Source organism: Sabethes cyaneus, chromosome 1, assembly GCF_943734655.1.
Source record: "Sabethes cyaneus chromosome 1, idSabCyanKW18_F2, whole genome shotgun sequence".
NCBI classification, from domain to species: Eukaryota; Metazoa; Arthropoda; class Insecta; order Diptera; family Culicidae; genus Sabethes; species Sabethes cyaneus.
The window spans coordinates 163,424,851-163,438,804 of NC_071353.1; the positions used below are offsets into that span (position 1 = coordinate 163,424,851).

The window sequence follows — 13,954 nt, forward strand, 5'->3', positions numbered from 1 at the left end:
AACTAACAAAGTTACCTCGTCAGACTGGTCGATTTGTCACTGGTGGAGGTGTGGTGATGATCCCCAGCATGACTTCATTCTTTTTTCAACGGAGGAAATGAACAACTCCACCGTCCGCTTGCCAGGCATCATTCTGATTATCGTGATTCTGTTTTCTGGAAATCAACTTTTCGAGCCGTTGTGAATTCCCCTTCTTCGTGATTCTTTTGAGACAGTGAATTTTACGTCATTTCTAATACTTTTATAATACTACCTTAAGGAATTCAGTCACCTATTATTGTTCCCTATTTGGACTCTGATTCTGACTTCAGAAATTCTGCTGGTTTTGGTTTGGCTTTTTTTGGCCGCTTCAAAAATTGTTCCTCCCTCGTATTTTATTTTGTGACGTTTTAAAATTCTACACTGCGCGAAATTCTGCTTTTCAGAATCCCCTGTTTTTCGTGACTCTCTTTCGTGCCTCCTTTTATCCTCTCTTCCATAATTTTCTAATACTGAATTTGTTACTCCATGTACTAGTATTTCGCCTTTTGCGATGTTGGTTTCCGAAATTCTCTTGTGATTATTTTCGTAGCTTTTGTAATACTGAATTTCATTCCTTTTACATTTCTCTCTTACTGGATTCTGCCTTTTGACATCCTGCGTTTTGAAATTTTACTTAATTCTTTCTATCTTTCGTGATTCGGCTTTCTGAGAATCTACTCGTTGAGCCTTCTATTCTTCCGGGATGTCAATCGTGTCCAGCGCTCGAAAAAATTGACAGCCCTGCATGAAGGCGAATATAAAACGTGGTTTTACTTCTGCTAGTATACTTTTTTATTGTCTGCCCAAAGACATGACTACTGAACTGCTGACAGTGTTTGTCTTTCGTTACTTTCTACACTTCAAAACAATTCATTCATGAATTGCAGTGCTGATGGATTACTCGAAAATCAACCAAAACCTGACTGAAGGTAATCAATTAAAACTGGCAATGTTTACGTTTATTGTAATTCCGTTAGCCGTTGTCGGCAATTTAAAATGAATAAACGATTCACATTTGATTTCATTCACTATCACCGAGAATGAATGAATGTAGAGAACAACACTCGAACGCAAGTGATTCGTGCAAATCGTTGGTTTCCGGCATTTCATCAGTACTAGAAACAGCAAAGAATGAGCATAAATTGAGATGAGAGAATATGAAATTTCTAAGCACTGGTCGAGTCTTTTGCGACACTGAACTTCCCCTGTCAAGTACTGTCGTATCTATCTCTCTTCTTATGCTGCTTTTTCTACTATTGTGATTTTCGTGATTCTGACTTACGGAACCATCCTGGCTTCTACGACATGTTTCTTTTGCCTATCACAGTTCTTTACCTTTATTACACTTTCAATTTTTCTTTACCTATGCATTTCTGTCTTATGAAATTGTGCCTTTTATGATTCTGTTTTTTCTTAATCCGATCTTCATCGTTGTCTTCTGGATTTTGCTTTTTGGCAGTCTATCTTTCAAAACTCATCACTAGCGCCAAATCCATTTCGTGTCATTTTTTGACTCTGCCTTTTTAAATTCTATTTTTTAGATTCTTCATATCAGCTTTTATAATACTCTTTGTGCCTCTAGTGATACTGAAACAGACTGCCCTTATTCCGTCGGAATTTTACCCATGAGTTTTCTATTTTGTGCCACTTACGATACTGAAATTAATTCAGCTTAAAACTATGTTTTCGATAACGGTATTCTACGGAAATCTGCCTTAGTTATTCTAGTTTTCGTGACTGTTTTTGCTGAAACCCCCTGCTTTCTGCTTGCTTTTGACTCCCATGGGGTGTCTTTCGTTTTATCCGCATCCAACCTTCATTTCTTTTGTATGCACACCTTCACTGTGACCATTATTTTGATCTGCTGTGATATCGTCCAGGAGTTTTTTCTGTATTCCACACTTCGTTCTTTTTGCAGTATCGCTGTAGGATGACTGAACCATTTATATTATCCGTGCTTCGTGACAGTGTTTTCACTTTTTTATATGGTTTTTACTGCTTTTCAACCAATCTCGCACTCTTAAAAGCCAGAACGACTAGTTATGATTTACCCTTACACAAGAGGCTTCATTACGCACCTCGACCCAGTACCAGTTTTACTGGCAAGACCAGTACTTAAAATTCAGAATGAAGGAAAAATATGGAGGGCCTGCCTTGAGGATAAATCCAAGCGAAAGTCGCTTAACATCGAGTGGCCTGATTCTACTAAGATTCGAACCCATGACCACTACGACTACAGGACCCTTGCGACATTCAAAATTCGGTTACTTTTAAAAACCTGCTTTTCGTGACTTTCTTGATTCTGCCTATCATAATTCTGCTTTTTATGATTCTACTTTATTGATACCTATTTATTCGTGTTTTTCTAATGTTTTTCTTCATTTCAAAATCCCCCTTTTATGTTTCTCTTTATTGTGCCTTTTGCGACATTGAATTCAGTCCTATTCTGTCCCTTTTTGAATCCGACTTTCATTATTCCTCCCTGCTGGAAATTAGTTTGTGATTCTGTCTTTCAAATTTTTTGCCTGTAGCAACAATACTGCATTTCATTCGTTTCATAATTATGTCTTTCATGACACTACCGTACGAAGTTCTGTTTTTTATGATTTTCTTTTCTTTTATCTGACGTTCTTGTATTTTTTTTCTCAATATTGCCACTTTTAAGATTTTTTTTCAGCCTTTACTGATACAGAATTTAATTTTATTTATAATTTTGCATTTCATAGTTCTACCGCCCTGCGAAATCGGTCTTGTTTATCCATTTCCTTTTAAGTCAACTTTTCTTATTCTGTCTCCTAAAATTTTCGCCCTAACGGTTAATCTTTCGAAATTTTCCCTTGGAGATCATACCTTTCGTTACTATTTGCTTTGTAATTTTATTTTATAGAGAGTTTTGCCTTCTGACATTCTGCTTCTAAAAAGTCTGCTTTTCATTATCCTATTGTGCACATATGTATTGCTATTTTGTGATATTGAAATTAATTCCATTTGAGACTCTGTCTGCATAATCCATATTCTTACGAAATTCTTCCTTTGGTTATTCTGACTTTCGTTATTCGGTCTTCTGAGATTCTACTTGCTAAATATCCCTCCTTCGCTTCGTGGTTTTATGTCACATCTTTTGAGACATAAATTTTCATGTCTCTTAGAGTACTTTTTTTTAAACTGTTTTCGAAATTTGACGTTCACGATTCCGGCCACCGCCTTCTGAGATTCTGCTTTTTGCCTTTCCAAAATTTTTCTCCTTCATGCCTTTTATCATCACCTTTCGTAATTCCAATCCTTTTTCAATTCTGCCTTTTATTGTTTTACTTTACGAAATTGTGCCTCTAACTGTTATGCATATTTTCAATCTGACTTGAGTGACTTGCTTGGTTCCTTCTACAAAAATTTCCCGTTTTATGATTCTCTTATATGCCTTTCATGTTACCGAATTAAATCCCTTTCACAGCTCCGCCTTCCCCATTATTCCGCCTGTTTCGAATGCTGTCTTCGGAAATTCTCCTCTCGTGGTTCTTTTTCATACCTTTGTGATACTGACTTCCGTCGTGCCTTTTATGAAATTTCACTTTTGTAATTCTGCTGTCGTGATTCTCTTTCGTAATACTTTCGAATTTCAATCCTTTCATAATTTTGCGTCACGAAATTTTTCCTTTCTCTATTTTGCATGTTTTGAATGACTTCCTTCATTCTTCCTATCAATTTTTTTTGTTTTATGTTCTTTTGCGCCGTTCTTTTTTACTTTTTTTTTAATTTGACCCTGGATATTCTGTTTCCAGAAATCATGATTAAATCTTTCAAAATTTGCTCTGCGAGATTTTTTTTCGTGACTTTCCTGATGTTGAATTTTACTGCTTTGATAATTCTATCCTACGGAAACATGTCGTTCAACGTTCTTTTTCTCGAAATTCGCGCGCGTTCATGTTCCAATTTGGCACCTTTTTTGATACTGAATTCATTGCCATGCTAAACTCTGTTCGCAAATAGTGCTATCCTACGAAAATATGCCTTTTATTGTTCACAGACTTTCATGATTCTGCATTCTGAAACTCTACTTTTTGAGCCTTTCTAGACTTCTCTCCGTTGTCAAATACGAGGGATGCAAATGTAGTGGCTTAAACACTGAATCTCGTATGTTTAAATATTGAGACATTCTGTTCGTTGTAGAAAATGTTAAAACAAGTAACTTTTCTGAAGAAATCAAATTTGTATCTCCATAAGAGGCAGAGTTATAGAACATTTCCTTTGGAAGTTCCCTAGAAACCAATTTTGTTTCGTGCCGAAACTGTGGTCTATAGGACTATTCCACACTTTGCAGTAATTTTTATTTCGAAAAGCAGGCAGAATAAAAAACCAAACTTTGAGAGCTAAAATATCAGTCAAGAGCAAGAAAATTGCCTGACAGGTCGGTCGGGCAATCATTTATCACTGCAATTCATGAATAAATTGTTTTGAAGGGTAGAAAACTGCGAAAGACAAACACTGTTAGCAGTTCAGTAGTCATGTGTATGGGTTGCGAGGCTATAAAAGAATAATATCAGGGGTAAAATACTGTATTAGCTGAATGCGTTTTATAATATTCGCCTTCATGCAGGGCTGTTAATTTTTTCGAGCACTGGTCTTTCGTAATACTTCTAAAAAAATTCTCTCTTCCCTATTTGCAATCTGGATTTTTAGGATTCTTCTTTTTGGGATTTTGTGAAACACTTCCATCCTTCGTATTTTATTTCGTGTCTTTTACACATAATTTCACCCACTGCAATTACGTTTTTCACAATACTCTACCTACCGTGATTCTTTTTTATGCTACTGAATTTCAGTCCATAATTCTGCCTTTCATGATTTTACCTCAAGAAATTTTACTTTTACTGTTCCGCATTTCTTGAACATTTCTTTATTCTTCCTTTCAACGGTCCACCTTTTATGATTCTTTTTTGTGCCTTAACCTTTCAAAACTCTGTCTTGGCAATTTGGTATTTTTTACCTCTTTTGAATTCGGCTTTTGTTTTTCTGTCTCCTAAAATCTTCGGTCCTAAGATTTTGTTCTTAAAAACTTGGCCTTCGTGATTCTTTCTAGTGCCTTCCTGGATACTGAATTTCATTCCTATTATTATACTTCTATCTTATAGAATTCAATCTTCTACTGTTCTGCTTCTTGAACTTCTCCTGCTCAGGGTTCTATCTTATGCCATTTGAATATAAAATTTACTGCCGTTCAATACTCTGCTTATAACGCTATTTTTCGAAAATCTGCCATTTGCTATTCTGACTTTCGTGAATCTGCTTTTACTGAGAATTCCATCTTTTTTCGAATTTATGTGACGCCTTTTTGGAGTTCTGCCTTTAAGAATCTTCCCTGTTTGTATTTTATTTGGCGCTTCTCAAATATAATTCTACCATACGAAATTCTGCTCGTTAAAATTCACTGACTTTCGTGACTCTTTTTTGAGTATAAATTCTTTTATAATTCTGCCTTTTGCTATGCTGCATTCTTTTTGAATTCAACTTTTTTGACTCCGTAAGGTCTTCAGTGGCACGGAATTTAATTCCCTTTATAATTCCAAATTCCATCCTACGAAAATATGCCTTTTGCTGTTCAGACTTTCGTAGCTCACTCACAGCCAAGAGTTTCAAGCTGCCAAAAAATTGCGCAGCGCGTTTTGTTACTAATGAAAGTGATAATATTTCAAGGGAAAATGAGTTTGAGACATTCTGCCCATAGTAGAAAATGTAAAAACAAGCAACTTTTCTGAAGAAATGAAATTTGTATTTCCGTAAGAGGCAGAGCTATTACAGAGCATTTCCTTTGGAAGTTCCTTAGAAATTTTTCACACGTAACTTTTGTTAGTTGCATTTTACAAAAATGCATTGTTCTACAAATTATCGAAGCACTTAAAACACACGTTTCTGCAGAAGATTGCAAATCTCTAGCAACTTTTCTTACAAAGTTATAACACAATATTTATTTTTCCTTAACTGCACGAGCTTGGGAACAACCGTGTTTCACTAATTTCACACCTCCACTTGCCCCATTCCGTTCTACGAGAAGTAAAAGAAAAATTAACCTTATCTTTATCCTAAATAACTTTGTAAGGAAACAACCTAGACATTTGCGGCCTTCCGAAAAAGCGTGCGTTTTAAGTGCTTCGATGATTTTCTGGAACAATAATCCTTGTAAACTGCAACCCACAAAAGTCAAGAACGAAAAACTAATTTTTAAGGAGTTTCCAAAGAAAATGCTCTATAACTTTGCACCCGATACAGGTATAAATGTCACTGACCCAGCAAAGCCGCGTGGTTTTACATTATCTACAACTTTGCCGAAGAAAAGATGTGTCTCAATATTGGCAAAATGAAAGCAAGATGCGTTCTGGTGATAGGTGACATAGGGATCTGACATAGAGGGTTGCTCATGGGTGTCCCATTGGTTTGTTTGTAAAAATTATTTCAGAATGGAAAATACTCCTACCAGACCTTCGAATAGATCTCAAATCATCATGAACAGTATGGAAATGATAGAGGTTTCCAAAACCATAATATGCTGTACAACTTTCTACAAAAAAAAAACGGATGATTCCCAACGCAAAACCCGCGTGAATTGTTTGTGAATTAAGGATATCAGTAACATAGAGCGAGGGGTCAGGAAGGAAATGTTTGTTTGCAATAGCACAAGCACAACGACTAGCAACGCTTTTTCCTGGCAGTAAGAATAGGCGGTAGGTACTCACCCGCTGTTCGGTGTATCCCGGGACGTATCCGGCGACTGCAGGTGGTTGTACGAGTTGGGCGTATTCGGGTAGCTGATCGGATTGTTATTGTTCGGGCTGGGCATCAGCACGGCACGCACCTCCGAGGGGATGTAGTTGCGGTTACGCGGCTGCCCGGGCGGTGTCGTGTACCGATCGAAGGCTTCGTTCTTCGGCTTGTTCGGGTACAGATAGAACAGGTCTTCGAAGTCGCGAATCCGATCCGACAGCGACCGGGTGGCGAAATCTTTCGCCGTAAATGGCTGAATGTGCAGAATCTGCGGCTGACCTTCGTTCGTTTCGTTGACCCAAGCTATTGTAATGCCACCTAAAAACGGGGTTTAAAGACTTTAGAATAGGGATAATGATTTTTTGGGGGAAATTGAAACGAAACTCACCCAACTCACTGTCGGAAAACCGCAACAGAAACGTACCACGGGGACACTTCAGCAGGTAGTCCTCCGCCTTCGACTTGTGAATGAAACCGACTATGCTGCCGTCGTTCCACGGGCCCCGCAGGTGCTCCCGCGTAACCTTCATCGCAGCGTAGAACCACTCCCAGAAGGTAAACGTTCGATCGGGCAGGGGTTCCTTGCAGAACTGTGACCACGTGATGGTCAGATCGTTCGACACCGGATACTGCAGGCTAGCGCGGAACGCTTTCTCGCACAGGAAATGCATATTCTCCGGCGTCATCGACCGACCGGTCGACGCGCGGAACTTGGTGTTCAGCGCCTCGGCTAGCAGATTCCAGGAAACTTTATCCGGCACATGGAACGGCACCCGATTGATGTCGGCAAAGGCGTTATCCCACGTGATGGTAGCCCACGATTGCGGTTCCTGATTGCCGTGCACGATTACGACCACCGGCAGTGAGATCGTCCAAACCTGCACGCGATCCAAATGTCGGTGATTTTTTCAATTGTCTTTTTGTGGAACTTTTTTCCTAGTGTCTTTTGCTTGCATTCTATCATTTATGGTCTTCAGAACTTTTGTTCGTATGAATATTACTCTTAATCTAAAACTGTCAAAAGTTAGTCATCGCTTACTATAATGAAAATAAAAAAAAATAACTTTTTTGTGTTAGGAAATATAGACATAGTTTCTTCAGCAAAGTTGTAAATATTGTAAAAACAAGCAACTTTGCTGAAGAAATAAAATTTCTATCTTTATCGAGTGCTGAACTATAGGGCATATTCTTTAAAACTTCTTTAAAAATTGGTTTTTCATACTTAGCTTTTCTTAGTTGCATTTTACAAAAATACAATGTTCTAGGCAATTATCGAAGCTCTCAAAATACACGTTTTTGTAGAAGACCGCAAATCACTTGGACCTTTACTTGCTGAGTTATCGCATATTAAAGCTTTAAATTTCCATAGATTCACGAGCCCATGGTGTAAAATGGAGCAAGTGGATTTTTGAAATCAGCGCTTCAACTTAAAGCTTAAGTCGAGTATTATAAACTTGTATGGGTTCTGCTTGTCCCCAACCACCCAAAAGAGAGTACGGCAAGCACATGTTTTATGTGTTTCGTGTTTGCGAAAGGCTTAATAGACGTCCATTTTTTGTTTTAGTAGATAGACACATGGTTTCTTCGGCAAAGTTATGGAAAAAATAAAGGCAAACAACTTTGCTCAAGAAATGGCATTTCTATCTCTATCGAGTTTAGAGCTATACAGCATTTTCCTTGGAAATTCTTTAAAAATTAGTTTTTCATACTTAGTTTATGTTAGTTGCATTTTTCAGCAATATATGGTTCTAGGCGATTATTGAAGGACCTAAAATACACGTTTTTGCAAAAGATTGCAAATCTATAGGACCTTTCTTTACAAAGTTATCGCCTTTGGCTCATGAAGTTAAGGAAAAATAGAGCTTAAATAAGTGATAACTTTGTAAGGAAAGGTCCTAGAGATTTGCAACCTCCTGCAAAAACATGTGTTTTGAGTCTTTCAATAATCGCCTAGAACCATATACTCTTGTAAAATGCAACCAACATACGCTAAATATGAAAAACGTATTTTTAAAGAATTTCCCAAGAAAATGCTCTATAGCTCTGCACTCGATAGAGACAGAAATGTCATTTCTTTAGTAAAATTGTTTACCTTTATATTTTCTATGATTTTGCCAAAGGAACCATGTGTCTATCTACGAACACACAAAAAAACTGCACGTGTATCGAGCCTTTAGCGAACGCGAAACGCATAAAACGTAGGCTTGCCGTACTCTCATTTGGGTGGTTGGGGTCAAGCGGAACCCATACAAGGTTATAGTACTCGACTTAAGCTTTAAGATCTAGCACTGATTTCATAAATCCGCTTGCACCATTTTACCCCATGGGCTCGTGAAGCTATGGAAATTTAAAGCTTTAATATGCGATAACTCAGCAAGTAAAGGTCCAAGAGATTTGCAGTCTTCTGTGAAAACGTGTATTTTGAGAGCTACGATAATTACCTAGAACATTGTTTTTTTGTATAATGCAACTAACAAAAGTTAAGTATGAAAAACCAATTTTTGAAGAAGTTTTAAAGAATATGCCCTATAGTTCAGCACTCGATAAAGATAGAAATTTTATTTCTTCAGCAAAGTTGCTAGTTTTTACAATATTTACAACTTTGCCGAAGAAACTATGTCAATATTTCCTAACACAAAAAAGTTATTTTTTTATTTTCGTTATTATAGTAAGCGATGACTAACTTTTGACAGTTTTAGATTAAGGGAACAAACAAAACCAACCAACAAACAAATTGAGGGAACGAACAAAAGTGCTGAAGACCATAAATGATAAAATTAAAACAAAAGACACTAGGAAAAAAGTTCCACTTTTCGCCCTTTTGGACTACTGTGAGGTGGCGGGGGACAAATGGGGCAAAACTTACCGAGAAGACTAAATCGCCATGGCCCACGGCGAAGCTGGACTGGAATAGGAGGGCAAACTTCTCGTCCATCACACTTTCCGTGCCTTTTTTCTCTGCCCGTTTGATTTTCTTAAGTTGCATATTTCTGACAAACAACACAGGACAAACGTTTGGATTTGATAGAACAGAAAAAAAGGAGCTAAAACTCACCTAAAACTAACCGATAACTGCTTAGTGGTTTCGTTGTACTCTAGATTTCCTGTATTGTTCATAATTTCGCCGCACGATTGCTCGGACGCCTTGTTGGACTGTTGCGTCGCCTGGGCTTGGGCCTCTGTTGTTCATTGCGTGCCACCACAACAAGGAGCGCAGGAGAAAAACCAAAATAGAAAAAAAAAACGAAAGCAAACTCAAATTAAGACCCATTTCATTCAGGCTCCGCCTGATCGATCCGATCAGGCGTGGATGGTGTGAAAGCGCACGTTCAGTTCAATCATGCAACGGAACGCACGCGGAAAAACAACCGAAAAAACTTACTAGCAGCCTCATAGCTCGTACCTGAAATGATTGAAACACGCACCACCGGATTGCTCATCCGGATGTTGAGCGTGTTGCCGATCAGGAGCCGCACGGTGGCCGCGAAGCGGGTGTTCGTTTTCATCACCTGCGGCGGTTGCTTCTCGATTATGAACGTGGTCGTGATCAGCGTCTTCAGCAGGTTGGTCACATCGACCAGATGCTGCGGCAGGTAGTCGGGCAGATTGGTTTCCTCGATGTTGAGCTTCGATTTGTTCTTCATCGCCAGCCGGATTTGGTCCTTGGTGTTCCAGATGATTTCCGCTAGGCTTTCGCACCACGCCTGGATGGTGTCCAGATTACTGGCGCTCATACCGGAAGCGCCGTTTCCAGCGAAACCCTGATTGATTTTCCACTGCGTTAGGTACTTGTGCAGGACTTTGTCCTGCACCTGCGACGTAAGCTGGATGGTCCGGCGGAATTTTGTGACCAGATTGAGCCGCTTACCGGTTATGTGGTTGACTGTGTCGTTGACTTTTAGCTCTTGCTGCGCAAGGGCGGTCCGCGTGTGCTCTCGCAGCTGTGGACTTTCGATCGCTTCCAGTTGAGCTTTGTTTTTGGTAATTTCATGAATCTCCAGCAGGAGATGTTCGTAATCTCGGACCATGTTGCGGTTTTCATTACCGTTTTCCAGCACCATTCGCTGCAGCTCGTGCAGCCCATTAATGACCTCGATAATCTCCGGGTCCTGCACGTTGACGCACTCCTCCGGGTAGGCTATACATTGCCGCTCACGCTGCAAACAATTGTACAAATGCAGATACAACTGGGCCGGGTTGTGCGAAAAGTGCTGCCGCAGATTGCGAGCCGAATCATTCAGCCGGATGCGAATGGTCATGCTATCGTGCTCGGGCAGATTGATGGCGGTCCGTTCCAGTTCGTTGATTAGCTCATTGAGGAAACTTGCCGCGTCCTGTTCGCAGATGCTCTCCTGGTCGGGCTGATAGTTGGGAACATTTCTAAAAAAAAAGACAAGCAAAAATTCCACAGAATTCCACGCGGCGGGACGGCAGAGCAAAAGTTTTAATTGAAGCCAAAACTTACAGAAGCCGGTTTTCGATCCATTCGGCGAGGTAATGACGCACCTCAATCGGAAAGTTTTCCCCGTAGATGTACCGAAGCTGCTCGAGAACTGGCTGTGGCAGCTGACTGACGCGTGCCCACAGCGACATCTTTCAGTCAGCGCGAAATAATGGTGAGTGGAAATTTCCTGGAAACGCGGGAGCCGGAGATTTCTGGAAAAGAAGGAGAATGGAAATACGAGCGTAAGGTTATTATCAATGCCACTAATCATCATCAGAGAGTTCATTGAGCCGGGGCTTTTCTGGGACGAATCGAATTCAGGCAGCTCCAAGTGAACGACTGACTGTTCGGTCCAATTACGGGCGAGTTGAGAGTGATAAAATGTACGAAAATTCAGAGAATCGTTCAGCTCATTTACGAGTCCTGTTTTTCGGTCGCATTTTTAAAACAAACCCAGATTTCTGCTCCGGATAAGCAGCAGCAGCAGCAGAAGCAGCAACTGCTGCATCTGACTTGTCTGTGTGGCACACAAACGAACTACGCCTCAAGCCCTGAAGCTTTTATTTTCATTCATCTCTGGAATATTTAATAAGCCTGGCGCTTTTTTCCCTTTCTTCGTTTTCAGATAGGAGTGGACCGAGAGAGCGAGTGAGCGAGCGAGACTGAGCGAACGACGGTGACAGATGAAAAGTTTGCCCCACCAGCCAGCCAGTCAACAGTTTTATTTCATTCAAGTGGAGGAAAATTAGATTTTCTGATGCTCTTTTTAGGCACTGTGGCGTGCTTAGGCTGGGACACGCTGGGGGCACTTACCCCACCTTTTCTGTAAAATTTAATTTTAAACAAAATAGTTTCTATCATCCAGAAGTCCAGCAGTTATTTATTCTTTATTATTTATTGCAGAAAAATGTTTTGGTCTGGTTTTGTTGCTTACCATTTCCTTTTTTTCAGTTTCGTGTTTCCTGTTTCATTGTTTTGTTTTTCTGCGTTTACTGTTCTAGTTTTCACTGGTTTTTTCGTTTTCTTTCCCGTGTTCCAACTTGACTCTTTTCTTTTTCACTTTTTTACTTGAGTTTTCGTATTTTACCAACTTTTTATCGCCTTTCCTTTTCATTTTTCGTGTTTCTCTGTTCCATTTTTGCACTTTTTGATACGTTTTTTCGTCTTTTGTGTCATATATATATTCTATTTTTGGTTCCATTTTTAGCCTTTCCTCTCCGGTTTTTCTTTTTCGTATTCCGTTTTTCTTTTCTTGTTTTTTACTGTCCCGTTTTCCCGATCTAACTCCCATATTTCCCTGTAAAATCCTGTTAGGCCTCTTTCTATTTTCCACGTTTCATAAGTTTTTTCTCTATCTTCTATTCGTTGTTCGTCTGTTTCCTGAAACTTGATTTTCTTCTGGTCTGTTCTTCGTCTTTTTGTTTCGTTTTTCCGTGGTCTCAAACCTGTTATTCCTTTTCCCTGTCTCGTTTTTTTTCTCATTTTAGTTTCGTTTCGACGTTTTTTTTTGGTCCCGGTTTTGTCTTTTTTTCTGCGTTTTAACCGTTTTGTTGTCCATTCTGTCGTTCCATTCATTCTCTTACTAGTTCCAAATTTTTTATCATGTCTTGTTTTTCTTATCCGTTTTATCCCTTTTGACTTATTTTGATTTTTTTTCTCTCCATCCTTATTCCTCTTCTGTCCTGTTTAACTTCTTTTCCCGATCTCGTTTCTTCATTTTCGTGCCAATTTTTTTCTCCTTTTCTGTAGAGTTTATCCTGACTATTTTCTCGTATTGTTTCAAAAACCACAACCATCTGTGTTCTTTCGTTCTTCATCTTTTTATGTCTAGTCGCCTCGTTTCTTTCCTTGTTTCCCCCCTCCCGCTTTCTTCTTTTCCATTTTTTCACTTTTTATGTTTTGTTTTGCCTTCCATGCTATCATATTTATGCTTTAGTTTTCTTTTTTTTCATGCCTTTTTTTTCTCTCTCGCGTTTTTTCTCTTTTTCTTTCGCATTCGAGCCGCGTTTTTTGTCCCGTTTTCTTTCGTGCTCTTTATCGTTTTTTTCTGTTTAATTTTTTGTCTGCTTTTTCTGCAGAGCGGCTTGGAGACAGACTACTTGTAGTTAGTCTTTACTAACACTTCCCGAAGAAACTTTTTGCAAAAAAACGAATATTAGCAAATGGGTAAAAATGCATAATTTTGCAAGGGTGGTGTCTTTACAGAAGTTTATTTTTTGTCCTAACCCGAACAATATCCAGGTGGTTGCTTAGCAGCGTATAAAACTCTATGCCGGGCCCCCTTTTGTGTCGTCATTATCAGGGAAGTCGCCCACCAAAACACAGGTAGAGCCCCAAGCACTTTTTTGTGTATGGGCTTATCACTTTGACCACAACATTATTGATCTATTGTAATGTTGCCCGGGTGTATGCTGTATTCTGCACTGCATTTCTGTGCTTTATCGTTATTGAGTAAACGATAAGCTTATATTTTTTTATGCGTGTTTATGTGTATGAGGGTTTTACCCTTGCTTCGATGCATGTCCTACTATACCAAACCTGTTTCGCCTCGTTATAGTTAAAACTGGTGAGTCATCATGAGGCTCAAAACCATTACCTCAATAGGTCCTCATACCAGTATACTAACCATAAGAAGCGTCTTCGGGATAATGTAGAACTCAGCATGAAGGAAGGGTGATGAGGGGCCTGAGAATAAACCCATGCTAAAGTCACTTTGACATCGAATGGCCTGAT

The 13,954-nt window shown here is 39.3% G+C and overlaps 1 protein-coding gene across 4 annotated transcripts in view; it reads right to left on the bottom strand.

Moving 5' to 3' along the window:
* The window catches only part of LOC128732709 (signal transducer and transcription activator), a 132,244-nt gene that overhangs the window by 16,533 nt on the left and 101,757 nt on the right, over positions 1–13,954 (bottom strand). For all 4 annotated transcript variants that reach the window (XM_053826029.1, XM_053826026.1, XM_053826028.1 and 1 more), the window contains 6 exons: positions 11,243–11,433; positions 10,181–11,157; positions 9,833–9,956; positions 9,644–9,767; positions 7,166–7,655; positions 6,750–7,095 (listed from right to left, as the gene is read on the bottom strand). In XM_053826029.1, the coding sequence (XP_053682004.1) occupies positions 6,750–7,095; positions 7,166–7,655; positions 9,644–9,767; positions 9,833–9,956; positions 10,181–11,157; positions 11,243–11,370 (2,189 nt within the window). In that variant the 5' untranslated portion in view covers positions 11,371–11,433. The remainder of the gene's footprint in view (positions 1–6,749; positions 7,096–7,165; positions 7,656–9,643; positions 9,768–9,832; positions 9,957–10,180; positions 11,158–11,242; positions 11,434–13,954) is intronic.